Source organism: Malaclemys terrapin, chromosome 3 (assembly GCF_027887155.1).
Source record: "Malaclemys terrapin pileata isolate rMalTer1 chromosome 3, rMalTer1.hap1, whole genome shotgun sequence".
NCBI classification, from domain to species: Eukaryota; Metazoa; Chordata; order Testudines; family Emydidae; genus Malaclemys; species Malaclemys terrapin.
Window position 1 is genome coordinate 4331216 of NC_071507.1, and position 13343 is coordinate 4344558.

A 13343-nucleotide genomic window follows, 5' to 3' on the forward strand; every position below is an offset into this window, starting at 1 on the left:
GGTAGGCTAGGTCTACACTACGGGGAGGGGGTGGGGTGTCGACCTAAGATACGCAACTTCAGCTACGCAAATAGCGTAGCTGAAGTTGCGTATTTTAGGTCAACTTACCTGGCTGTGAGGACAGCGGCGAGTCGACCGCTGCCGCTCCCCCGTCGACTCCGCTTCCACCTCTCACCGCGGTGGAATTCCGGAGTCGACAACAGCGTGATCGGGGATTGATTTTATCGCGTCTACACTAGGAACTGTATCAGGAGTAACTATTATGGTAAAAAAACCCCACAAAAACATGGTACAAAACCAATGTGTAGCCAGGACTATGAGGCTGACGTATTGACGTATTGAACACAAAGGGATTAGCCTGAGAGACTGGGGGCAGGGCTTAATTTGTAATGAAAGAGGTGCCGGGGCTCAAGCAATTTTTTTACATTCAGAACTGATGCAGGCCGCCTAGAGGTGCCGGAACTATGAATGGCCAAGCCTAGATGTACTGGGGCTCAGGTCTGGCAAGTCCTGGCACAAATTAAGCACTGGACAGGTGGAAGAAAGAAGAATTACAAACATAAGGGCTAACCTTCGAAAAACAGGAAGCAAAATCCTTTTGCCAAATTCAATCCATTTTTTTTCTAAGGCTGCATCATTCTCACTCTTCCCAAAGGGAAAAAAAAAAATCTCAATGAATGTTTCTTAGCCATTTTAATTAAACAATAGATACAGAAATAATGAGTGGGGTAGCGATTTTTCACAATCGTATGGTTTTGAAGGAGGGAATGCTCTCTATGCTAGAATTAAACGGCTGGGCTGTTGTGACCACTGCCAGTCGTGACCAATCTTGTCCCATTGTTTCATTTTACTCCCTCATCTCTCTCTCCATCTGTTGTCTCTTGTCTTAGCTTCTGCCTCAAAGAGTTCACAATCGAAGTTTGTCTTTTTGTTTTCTGTTTGTACAGCGCCTAGCACATTGGGGCTCTGGTCCATGACTGGGGCTCCTAGGTGTTACTACAATGCAAAATATGAAATAAATTAATAACAATTCACCCCGTGCTGAGGGGCAGCACAGACCTAGTGCCTTTAAAATCTCACTTCAGCCCCCAAAATGAGGCTTACATGTGATCTCAGGGTACATCTACACAGCAAAGAAGACCTGTGGAAGTGAATCTCAGAGCCCAGCTCACGAGATTTGGGCTCACGGGGCTTGTGCTGTGGAGTTAAAAATAGCCATGTGGTCATTTGGGCTTGCGCTAGGGCCATCAAAGGGGAACGGTCTCAGAGCCCAGGCTGAGCCCAAGCCCAAATGTCTGCCCTCCTATTTTTAGTCTTCGGCACCAGCTCTGCAATCCTGAGTCAGTTGACTCAGGCTCTGAGACTTGCTGCCCTGGGTTTGTTTTTGCTGTGTAGATGTATCTGAAGCGGCGCCTAGACCTTCTCCATGGTGAATTTCACCCTGCGTCCATTAGAACCAGGAAGAGCTCAATACGGATTTCATCGTAATTTAAATTTGCCTCGTATCTTATTCACATTTCAAACAGTGCTCCAGGGGAGGGGGGACTCCCTCATGGAGATACAATACCATGGAAACACTTGGAGCTAGGATTTTTTTAAAAAGCTTTAATGTCTATTACGTAACAGCACCTGTCAATCTGGTGGGGTCAAGAGATTGCCAGTTGAGGGCTGGATCCAACCCCTATTAACGTCAATGGAAAGACTCCCTTTGACTTCGGTCAGCGTTGCATCAGGCCCTGAGAAATGAAGGGCTTGTCTACATGGCGCTGGCAAAGCGTGCCAGAGGGGTGATTTATAAAGTGCTCCATTGTGTTGCACTCTGACTGCCTTGTGCAGACCTTGCTGGCACACTCTAAAAGGTACTTAATTCACATTAACATTGTCTACACTAATGTGAACTAAGTCCCTTTTAGAGCACACCAGCCAGGTCTACAAAGGGGCAGCTAGAATGAAGCACATGCGTGTGCTTTACAAATCACACCCCTCTGGTGCTCTTTGCTGGCAGCGTGTAGACAAGCCCTAAGCTGCCTTTCATTAGACTGGTATGTCAAGTTTCCTGCTACAATATGAAATAAATGCCAATCGCTTGTGCTCTCAGCCAATGGAAAGGCTCCCAGCTGAGTATGGGCTTCAGATCAGGCCCTTATTTTTCCATTCTTTTCTTCACATGATAGGAAGCTCTGGTTCAGGACAAGTTCAAGCTTTCGCTGTGGAAAGGAAATAATTTCCTCCTACCTTTTGACATTTGAGGTTTTTCCAAAGCGAGAAACACAAACCTTATTTCAAATGTTTATTGATAACAACAAAACCATAATAGGATTAATCAGACTCTGGATACCGTTGATAGGATGGGCATGATGGGTTCTTTTACTTCCCAAATGACCCCCTGGGGCTGCATTCATGGAAAGCAGGTGATGTGAATCTCTGCATCACTGTATGCAGAAAGTGGAAAGAAAACAAAGATTAACACCTCCGCTGTTCCCTGGGGCTGCTGGGAGGACAAGCTTCCTTGAGGAGAAAAGGGGCCTTGGTTTGAAATTTCCTGGTACAATTGTTTTCCTTCTGACACTTCTGGTAGATCCTTTCCCTTGATTGGGATAAAGCAGTGTTTTAACTTTAGCAGGCATCTAGGGGGCCAGGCGGCTTAAAGACACCTGCAGGCTAATGAGTTCTCACTCTTTTAAAGTACAGATAGAGCTACCAGGACAAACTCTGCCATTGCTCTGTTAAGCAGAACTCCCCATTGAAATTAATGGGATCTTGTACTTAAAAGGCGACGGGCCCTTGGAATTTGCTACGTCCGTATTTCATTGCATTGAGAATGTTTGACAGAGAATAAACTCTTTGGGGTAGGGGCAGTCTTTTTGTTCTGTGTTTGTACAGCGCCTAGCACAATGGGGCTCTGGTCCAGGACTGAGGGTCCTAGACACTTCTGAAACAGTACAGTTACTACCAAATATCCATGGAGTAACAGGCAATGGAAAGGCACCAGCTGCTTGTCTGTCAACCTGCTAGGACTGAAAGTTCCAGCATGTGCACTCTGAAAAGCACCACAGTGTAGGATATAAAAGGTTTGGACTCTCATGTCTTACTCATGAGCTCTCCCAGATCAGTTTATAAAGGTGTAGGACCCGATTTGCAAATGCCCCGTTACATTCTCTGGCAGTGTAAAGGGGTCTTAAATTGGTGGAAATGCAATTTACGCCTATTTTAAGGTGCAAATTACACTTTTACACTGGCAAATTCATGTAACGGGGCCTTAGTGAAAATGAGCACCAGAACCTTGGGATCTCAGGACTGGCTCTTGACCTCTGGAGAGTACATAACATTTTAGGGACATCTGCACAGTACAAGCCAACAATGCAAAATGTGAAATCAGAGCACTTCTGGTTAAACATTGAATTCTGATGGCTTGAATGCAGGGACAGCAATGGGGACTTCTTCCATAGTTGGGAAATGCCCTAAAATTAAAATATTCAGGGCAGAAATCTTAGCACCGGTTAAGGATACTATGCATGCCTTCAGGACCCCATTGGGTCTTCCAGTCTGGGGTGAGTGTGTGTGTGTGTGCACAATCAAAATCTTATACGTGTAAACTTCCTGCTAATTTGAATGGGGAAAAAAAAAAAACCCAAACCTAGTAAAATACAATGGATTGTGCGAGGCTACAGGTATGTCTCCACTACAACAGCTTCAGCAGCACAGTTGTGTCTGTGCCGCTGTAGCATGGCCGTGTAGACGTGTCCTACAACAGCAAAAGGCTTTTCCCATCTCCGTAGTTAATTGACCTCCCCGAGAGGGGGTTGCTTGGTCAAGGGAAGACTTAGCTGCATCTATACCGGGGGCGAAATTTTTCACAGCCCTAAGTGTTGTAGTTCGGCTGATCTAACTTTTAGGTGCAGGCCAGACCTAGGATAAATTTAGGCTCTGAGACAGCAAAGCCTTATTAATATGTGTTTAACTTCATGCACTGTGAGGAGTCCCACTGAGATCAATTGCAAGTCCTACAGTGCGTTAAGCACAAGTGTAGGTGTGTGCTGGGAGATCATATTGGTGCTAGAAAATCCTCTTTAAGGACTTGCCCCCACTACTATTGAATTCAGTGGGAATTATTGTGCTATTGGCACCAGTTAGAACAAGATTGCATAATAATCCCTCATTGTATTGTTGCCCTTTTTTTTTCATAGAGGGAAAAAAACAAACCCCACACTCCCACCAGAACCATACCAAAAAAGATCTAACTGGTATGTACTGATTTAACTTAACTACAAACACTAAGCTAAATATAGATGATCTTTTGACTTTGGATTGATCACCCTCAATTATTTATACGCAACAGCCTCTTAATGAATTTTACTTATGGTAATTCTCCCTATATTTTCCCTTCTAAACAATGATTTTGTCTGTTGTATTGTATGCTGTTAAACTGGGGAGGGGGGAAGGGGAAGGAAATGCTTAAGTGCATGCCTTATGAAATGTTCTAATGTGGTGTATTAGAAGAACAAAAAAAAAAAAAAAAAAGTTGATCCATCCAGAAAACAGACACTTATTTGCCCCAAATTTGCCACTTATGTGAAGAGCCCATAACTCACATCTCACTAGGCCTCAGTTTCCCATCTGTAAAATGGGGATAATATTTCTTCCTTTCTTCCATCTTTTGCTGCTACGTGCCCAACATGCCCCTTCCTCCTCCAGGCCTGTCCCTGGCATGCCCTCTACACCAAAGCTTGCAAGAGTATCCTCAGAAGGTGACTTTGCACCTGTCTTCCTCAAAAACCTCTGCAGGAGGAATCCACCCTAGCCGGAACAGGTGGCTTTTAGGGACCCTTGCTGCTGTTTCAGCCCCTTTGAAGAGAGTGACTTAGACTTAAGGGCTAGAATGAACCATTCTGATCATTTACTGTGACTCCTGCACAACACAAGGCCATAGAATTTTACCCAGTGAGTTCATCAAGTCAAATAACTTGTGGCTGACAAAGTGTTCAGAAGATAAGAGAAATCTAACAGGATCAGGCATGTTTAAAATGTGCAATTGCGTTGTTTTCATGTGCCGGGGCTAGTTAAAGAGTCCAATTAACCTATTTATGATTATTCATTATAAGTAGCTGTCTTGTAGGGATATGGCTGCTGTTCCATATAAAGGATTCTTTAAAAGTTTAGTCTTAATGAGATGGAAAATGCTAATACTTGGCGTGCCCTTCATCTGATGATCTCAAAGCACATTACAAGCATCTGATTGCACTAAAGGGATCATGCAGCAAGCCATTGTTTGAAAGCGAAGAAGGCGGCTGTTCTGCACCCTTCTCTTAGGGCCTAATCCCAAACCCAGTGAAATCCATGGGAGTCTTTCCATTTACTGCAATGGGCTTTGGATCAGGCCCCCAATCAGAGTCAATATGGCGCTCCGTTGAACAAACGACAGGGGGCGCTCTACCACTATTTTTCAATCTGTAAGACCCTGAGCGGACGCTTGGAAGATGGTCTATTTCCATCAAGTAAGATACAGGAGAAACATCAGTCTATCCATTTTTGTTTAAATAGTGTTAATCAGATCCTGGTTCTCCACACTTATTCCCCAAAGGTCTCATCTGGCCTCGCTCACCAGGGGACACAGTAGCTTGGCTTTTTTATTGTTATCTTTTAGTTGAAAAATAAATATAGACTTAAAAAAAGCCAGAAGAAAAGCATCTAGTTTTGCAGAACAAAATTTTACATTAATATTTTTTATTTTCAAAATATTCATTTCCTCGCTTAAATCAGAAGGGTGGGTGGCTGGTATTTTTTCTGACGCCTTTCAAAATTACTATTTAATATACTGTGTGGCTTATTTAGCAAAGTCTATACCCCTGTTTATATGAATCATTTGATGAGTGTCTGCGATTAAACGAAACCCCCCTCGGGCATGCTATATTAACATTTTATATTAGTACCAACCTTCATTGTCAGAGCTAGAAGTGTTTATCTTATTTGGAAAAAATGGGCCACATTGCCCCATTCATTTTGAAAGTGATAGATAGATAGATAGATAGATAGATAGATAGATAGATAGATAGATAGATAGATAGAGGAGGTGGATGGGGATAGATAGATAGATAGATAGATAGATAGATAGATGAGGTGGATAGATAGATAGATGAGGTGGATGGGGATAGATAGAGGAGGTGGATAGATAGATAGATAGATAGAGGAGGTGGATGGGGATAGATAGATAGAGGAGGTGGATGGGGATAGATAGATAGATAGAGAGAGAGATAGATAGATAGATAGAGGAGGTGGATGGGGATAGATAGATAGATAGAGAGAGAGAGAGAGAGAGAGAGATAGATAGATAGAGGAGGTGGATGGGGATAGATAGATAGATGAGGTGGTTGGGGATAGATAGATAGATAGATAGATAGATAGATAGATAGATAGATAGATAGATAGATAGAGGAGGTGGTTGGGGATAGATAGATAGATGAGGTGGTTGGGGATAGATAGATAGATAGATAGATAGATAGATAGATAGAGGAGGTGGATGGGGATAGATAGATAGATAGATAGATAGATAGATAGATAGATAGAGGAGGTGGATGGGGATAGATAGATAGATAGATAGATAGATAGATAGAGGAGGTGGATGGGGATAGATAGATAGATAGATAGATAGATAGATAGATAGATAGATAGATAGATGAGGTGGTTGGGGATAGATAGATAGATAGATAGATAGATAGATAGATGAGGTGGTTGGGGATAGATAGATAGATAGATAGATGAGGTGGTTGGGGATAGATAGATAGATAGATAGATAGATGAGGTGGATGGGGATAGATAGATAGATAGATAGATAGATAGATAGATAGAGGAGGTGGATGGGGATAGATAGATAGATAGATAAGGTGGATGGGGATAGATAGATAGATAGATAGATAGATAGATAAGGTGGATGGGGATAGATAGATAGATAGATAGATAAGGTGGATGGGGATAGATAGATAGATAGATAGATAAGGTGGATGGGGATAGATAGATAGATAGATAGATAGATAGATAAGGTGGATGGGGATAGATAGATAGATAGATAGATAGATAGATAGATAAGGTGGATGGGGATAGATAGATAGATAGATAGATAGATAAGGTGGATGGGGATAGATAGATAGATAGATAGATAGATAGATATGGAAAGTTGTACATGAAAAAAAATGGATGCAATGGCGTAGTCCCGTTTCGTATGACAGAATTTTGTCAGCCAAGCCTAGAGTCACTTTCTCTCTTTACAATGATAACTGCGGAATTCTGATGGAGTAGAACTGTCTGCGGGGTATTAGCAACGAAATAGTCAAGATTCATTCCACTTCACAGAATCGCTGTTTTCTATTGCATGAAAAAAACCCGTTAAATCCCTGATGAACCAACACTGTTAAATAAACTTGACTTCGTTTCATATCTCAGACAGCTAAGGTATCCTCTAGAATAACTACATGTTTCAACATTTGGTCGGCTACTGACGCAGGAACGGAAGCAGGTCGCTGTGTGGGTTTTGTAAATAGTGGGTGCTTATTTCTATCTATCATTAGATTGGAAAGGAACACACAATTAGCAGCCATAGCGAGAAAGAGTGGCAGAGTTTGTACACAGCAGATCACATAGCATCACCTTTCCTTTGGAGTCTGTTGTGTGCTGCCCATGCAGATAGATAGTTTCGAGGTCGAAGTTTGGGGATTTTCTGTCTAGTTTCCTGATGTCTTAAGGTTTTTTTATCATTGTTAATTATTAATTATTATTATTATTCTGACCTTGCTGTTACTGCCACAGTTTGACTGGCACGTGGTGGGGTTACAGGCAGCTAAGGGGCAATGGTAGAAAATCCCAGGTCCTTACCAGTGATTCCCTGGTTTATTTCTGTTGGCTCCTCTCACCTTCCCCCTGTTTGTTTTAGTTACGAAATGTTGTAGGCACCTCGGCTGTGACTGGGTAACCTTGGAACTGCCTGTTATGTCACAGACAAATGGGTGATCCCAAGTCATTTAGCACCTTACTAAAAAACCAAGAAAGCCCGGGGCATGGCTTGGACACAGAGGTAAATGCTGCGTAATACCCCCCTCTCCCGTGACTTTGGTTTGGATCTGGCTTGCAGCGAGGGCGCTCCGGCAAGGAACAGCACCGGGGGCGTTAAAGGTGTGTAAACAGCTCGTTCGAAGCAGGACAGGGCTTTGCACATTTCCTTCCCAGCCGCGAGCGAGCTCCAGCCAGCAGAGAGAGCCCCGGATACATAAATCCGGACTTGAGAAACCAGCCCGGAGCCCGGCTGGTGGCAAACCAGTGCCCCCAGCCCCGCGAACAGTCCACCGGCACCTAAGCAGGGGGAGGCCCCTCTCCCTCCCCAGCTGCAGTCACAAGCGCAGAGCCACCCGTCCTGCAGTCCCTGCCCACATGGCAGCACCCCGCTCCCCCCAGCCGGGCTCCCAGACACTAGCCAGATGACAAGGCACTGGCCAATAAAGACGGGTCCAGCTGCCACCCTCTCTCCTTCTCTGGCTCGCTCTCCCTGGGTCAGGATTTGTCCCCCTCCGCCTCCCGTGCCGCTCGGGGCAGGTGTGTGTACGGGGGGGGGGGGGCGAAGGCGAGGAGGCCCCCGCCTAGGTGTGAGCTGATTATTCAAATAGGCTCCCCAGGATGTGGGGATTGGAGGCTCGCGGGGGCGCCCGGTTCTATATCACTCCGTGACGGGAGCGCTTGTCCTCCGCCTCCTCCTTTCCCCAGCGCCGCCGGGCGACTCTGGGCTGCAAAGGAAAAAAAGAAAAGAAAGAAAAACAACAAACCCACCCAGGCAGCAGCAGGAACAAGGGGGGGGGGGAAAGCAGCCACCCCAACCCAGCAGCAGCCACTTCTGCCCCCTCCCCCTCCGCCCGGCTCAGGCAGAGAGGGAGTGAGGCAGAGGGGAGGGAGGGCTGGGAATTTTTTTTTTTTTTTGGGGTTGTTCTCTCTTGTCGTCGGTTGTTGTGGCTGTTAAATTTTAAACGGCCATGCACTCTGCTTCCAGTATGCTGGGAGCCGTGAAAATGGAAGGGCACGAGCACTCGGACTGGAGCGGCTACTATGCAGAACCCGAGGTAGGGACAACTTCTGCCTCTATTTGTGTGTGTGTGTGTGTCTCTGTCCCCCCCTCCCTGCCCATCCCACACCCCCTTCCCGTCCCCCAGCCGCCTCCCGCTCTCCCCTCCTTCGGCGAAAACAGGGCGCTGGGTTTATACGACACCGTTGTTAGCCTTGAGATAATATTAACTTTGTGATCAAATATTGACTTGCGGCGCCTCCAAATCCTCTGCCCTGCCCGCGCCGCGCTCTCCTAACAAAGTTGTGTTTGGCATGGGACTGTCGGGAAGGGGGGGGCGAAGAAAACAGGGGGGCGGGGGGGCAAGGCAGAAGGGGGGCAAGTTTATGGCTGGAAATCTGGGTTTTGAGAAGGATGGGCGAGGGACACGCGACTGGCTGGGCTGCGGGGAGTCCTGCGCCGCCTCGGGTGGGGCTCCCCGCGATGGGACTCGTGTGGCCGGGGTCGGAGCCAGCCGTCTGCCCCGCGGCGTGTTCCCTCCCCACGTCGTTTGCAGCCCAGCCCCTCCGGATCGCAGGGTCGTTTTGCTGATCCAGGGGTCTGGCGGGCGGCACATTTCGTCACGATTTAACACACACTCCTGGGCCCCGCCAGCCCGGGGCAGGAGCATACCCCACACCGAGTCCCAGCCGCGGGCGGCCGCTCCCCCTGCCCGGCGCGATTGGGGGGGGAGCTGCCCCCTGCCCCCCACCGGCTGACTGCTGCTTTTTCGGACCCAGCAGAGAGCAGCTCGCCCCGGCAGCCGCCTCCTACACATCCCGGGCGCTGCGGGGCGGCTTTCGGGGCGCCCCCCAGCCAGCAGCCCCATTGCTAGAGCAGCCTCGGGGTGGCGGGCACTGCGTGGCAGCCGAGGTTAACCACCCCCTCCGCTCTCCCCCCTTCTCCTTGCAGAGCTATTCCTCCGTGAGCAGCATGAACCCGGGCCTGGGCATGAACAGCTACATGGGCATGTCGGCCATGAGCAGCGGCCCGGCCAACATGAGCGGGGCCGGCTCCATGAACATGTCCTACGCCAGCACCGGGATGAGCCCGTCCTTGGCCGGCATGTCTCCCGGCCCGGGGGGCATGGCCGGCATGGGCAGCGGCATGGGGGCCCACCTGAGCCCCAGCATGAGCCCCATGGGCGCCCAGGCCGGCTCCATGAACGCCCTGGCCCCCTACACCAACATGAACTCCATGAGCCCCATGTACGGGCAAGGCAACCTCAACCGCTCGCGGGACCCCAAGACCTACCGGCGGAGCTACACCCACGCCAAGCCCCCCTACTCCTACATCTCGCTCATCACCATGGCCATCCAGCAGTCGCCCAACAAGATGCTGACGCTGAGCGAGATCTACCAGTGGATCATGGACCTGTTCCCCTTCTACCGGCAGAACCAGCAGCGCTGGCAGAACTCCATCCGCCACTCGCTCTCCTTCAACGACTGCTTCCTCAAGGTGCCCCGCTCCCCGGACAAGCCGGGCAAGGGCTCCTTCTGGACTCTGCACCCGGACTCGGGCAACATGTTCGAGAACGGCTGCTACCTGCGGCGCCAGAAGCGCTTCAAGTGCGAGAAGAGCAAGGAAGGGGGCGGCGGAGGGGGCGGCGGCGGCGGGGGAGGGGGGAAGAAGCAGCCCCCCCAGCAGCAGCCCCCCCAACCCGGGGAAGGAGGCTCCTCCGACAGCTCGGCGGGTGGGCCCGAGTCCCCCCACCCCGGCGCCTCGCCCTGCCGCGAGCACAAGCGGGCCCTGGCCGAGCTCAAAGGGACCCCCCCGCAGCAGGCCCCGTCGCCGGCCCAGCACCTGCTCGCCCCCCACCACCTGGCCCACGAGGCCCACCTCAAGCCCGAGCACCACTACGCCTTCAACCACCCCTTCTCCATCAACAACCTGATGTCCTCCTCCGAGCAGCCGCCGCCCCCCCACCACCACCACCCGCACCATCACCCCCACCACCACAAAATGGACCTCAAGGCCTACGAGCAGGTGATGCACTACTCCGGCTACGGCTCCCCCATGCCCGGCAGCCTGGCCATGGGCCCCGTCACGAACAAAAGTGGCTTAGAAGCCTCCCCGCTGGCCGGAGACACCTCTTATTACCAAGGTGTGTATTCCCGGCCCATCATGAACTCGTCCTAAAGCTTCCCTGCCAAGCCCAGCCGGCCCGGGGGGCTGGACGGTGGATCACGCTGGTGATGTCCTTGGCTCAATCTCTTGTGTCTATTTGTGTTCCAAGCCTCCCACCCCCATCCTCAAAGGACAAATTTCCACCCACCCAGCCTGATCCGAAGTCCAATGGGCTGTGGGATCAGGCCCCGGAATTGCCCCGGCCTCTTTAAGTACCGATTTCAAGCGGGGATATTTGGTTGGTTTGTTGGGGAGGGGGTTTATTTTATTCCACGGGCAGCAGAGGGTGGGGTAAACCTTTTTGTTGCAGGGAGTTATAAATATATCTATTTTTTTTGTGCGTGTGTGTGAAAGTGACGGAAAACTTATTCAGTGTGAAACAATGCTAGTTTTTAAACCGAGGACCAAAAGTCTTGTCACGTTGTAAAAAGAGAGAGGAAAAAAAAATCACAAAAGAAAAAAAAAGGGAGAAAAATTCACAAAAAGAAAAAAAAAAGTCAGGCTAGATTGTTGTAATTGATGCAAACGTTTGATGTTACCGGGAGAGTAAACTACTTGGATCTGATTAATTTATCGTTTCTGTATGCTTTATTTATGGCTTATAAATGTGAATTCTGGTCCCAAACAGCCAGATTTTCACAAAAATATATTAAAGTGTTCTTGGCGTTTTTTCCCCCCTGAATCTTTTTCTTCGGATTTTTCCAAAATTTTCCCACTTGAGGGGGAAAACACTGACAGGGAAAATGGAAAACAAATTGGTTCAATTTATTTAATAATTTAAAAAGATATCTACATAGTCCTGTATCTCTGTGTATATTTATTCTCTCTGTATAGTATACATTCATATATATTGGGAAAATATATATGGAAAAGAATGTAAGATAACGTCTGTTATTTAAGATATATAATATATACACATATGAAAAATATAAGCTATATCTCTACACATACATCTGCGAAAAGAATATATATATATATATAATACACATCGATTAAAAGATAGATATGTATATAAGTATAAGATAGATATAGATATATAAAATACATAAGAGAAGTAAATGACTTGTCCTATACCCATATGTGCATCTTAGATATTTTTCATGTTTAGCTGAAAAGTTTTACAAGTGACACGGATTTGTCCCAAGCTGTAGTCACTCCAGTTCTAACCAAAAGGAACATTTGATATTGGATTTCGCTCTTCAAACAAGCAAGCAAGAAAACAAAACAAGGCGTCATTACTAATAAACCCGCATTTACCTTGGGCTCCTTCCAACCATTATAGATCATGTTAGTCTTATAAATCAGGAATTTACAGCTGATTACTGAAAGCCACCCCCTCCCTCATTTCCCCTTGACACAACCTCCCCCCGCCCCAGTTATTGAGACTGTTCAAAGACACGGAATTCCATCTGAAATGCAGGAGCCGTGTAAAACACACTGGTCGGTCTCTATGGCGCCAGGTGACACGCTGCACAGACTGTCCTTGATGTCATGAACTTTGGAGTTTGCAGAAACCTTGAAAGGGATCAGTTGAGCGAAGGGCGGCCGAGAGCTCCCTTAACCCCTTGAGTTGCTCGAATAGCCGGGCAAACCAACGGCTCTGAGAAGCTAGAGTGGCGGCTGGAGAAAGGTGGATGACCCTGAAGGCTGGGCAAGATGCGGTTTAGGGGACATGGGGACCTAACCCAGATACAATCAACTTCTTCGCCTTGACTGAGCGCCCGCAGCCCAAAGTTCTGAGTGACCCTGAACATTGTCCCCTTCCTGGAACAGGCCTGGTCATGTACACACAATGTTATAATCCCTCTCTCGGTTTACTCACTGCGGGCTCCTTTGGGGAGAAAAGGGGGGACTGTGCACCCTAGAACGCGAAATATGTCCACACCCATCAATATAAACGCAGGGCTCGCTGCCCAACCCCCCCCCCCCGGAAATCACTGGGAATTTTACCCGTGACTTCGATACCTGCAGGATTGGGCCCGAATTTGTTGAGACAAAATACTTTCCCTTTATCACACTGAAACTGAAGAAGACCCTGAATGTGCCGCTAACACATATTCCACGTCTGAGTCTATTGAGGTGATAAAAAAGGAGGGGGGTGTTAAAAATATATATTAAACATTGTAAAGCTGTTTTC

General features: G+C 47.8%; 1 protein-coding gene and 1 long non-coding RNA gene across 4 annotated transcripts; one reads left to right on the forward strand and one right to left on the reverse strand.

The window, feature by feature from the left end:
* Positions 1–705: 705 nt before the first annotated feature.
* Positions 706–11136, reverse strand: LOC128835081 (uncharacterized). Its single transcript, XR_008444570.1, has 3 exons — positions 11060–11136; positions 2339–2432; positions 706–996 (listed from the first exon to the last, which is right to left on the reverse strand). It is a non-coding gene; the product is annotated as an uncharacterized LOC128835081 (long non-coding RNA).
* On the forward strand, positions 7825–11877 carry FOXA2 (forkhead box A2). 3 transcript variants are annotated; one of them, XM_054024431.1, is made up of 3 exons: positions 7825–8065; positions 9029–9098; positions 9992–11877. In XM_054024431.1, the coding sequence occupies exons 1-3, from the start codon at positions 8049–8051 to the stop codon at positions 11216–11218; spliced, it is 1314 nt and encodes a 437-aa protein (XP_053880406.1). In that variant the 5' UTR covers positions 7825–8048; the 3' UTR covers positions 11219–11877. The 3 variants fall into 3 exon arrangements, with proteins under 3 accessions (XP_053880406.1, XP_053880407.1, XP_053880408.1); XM_054024432.1 differs by lacking the exon at positions 7825–8065 and adding an exon at positions 8072–8163; XM_054024433.1 differs by lacking the exon at positions 7825–8065 and adding an exon at positions 8200–8580.
* Positions 11878–13343: the final 1466 nt, after the last annotated feature.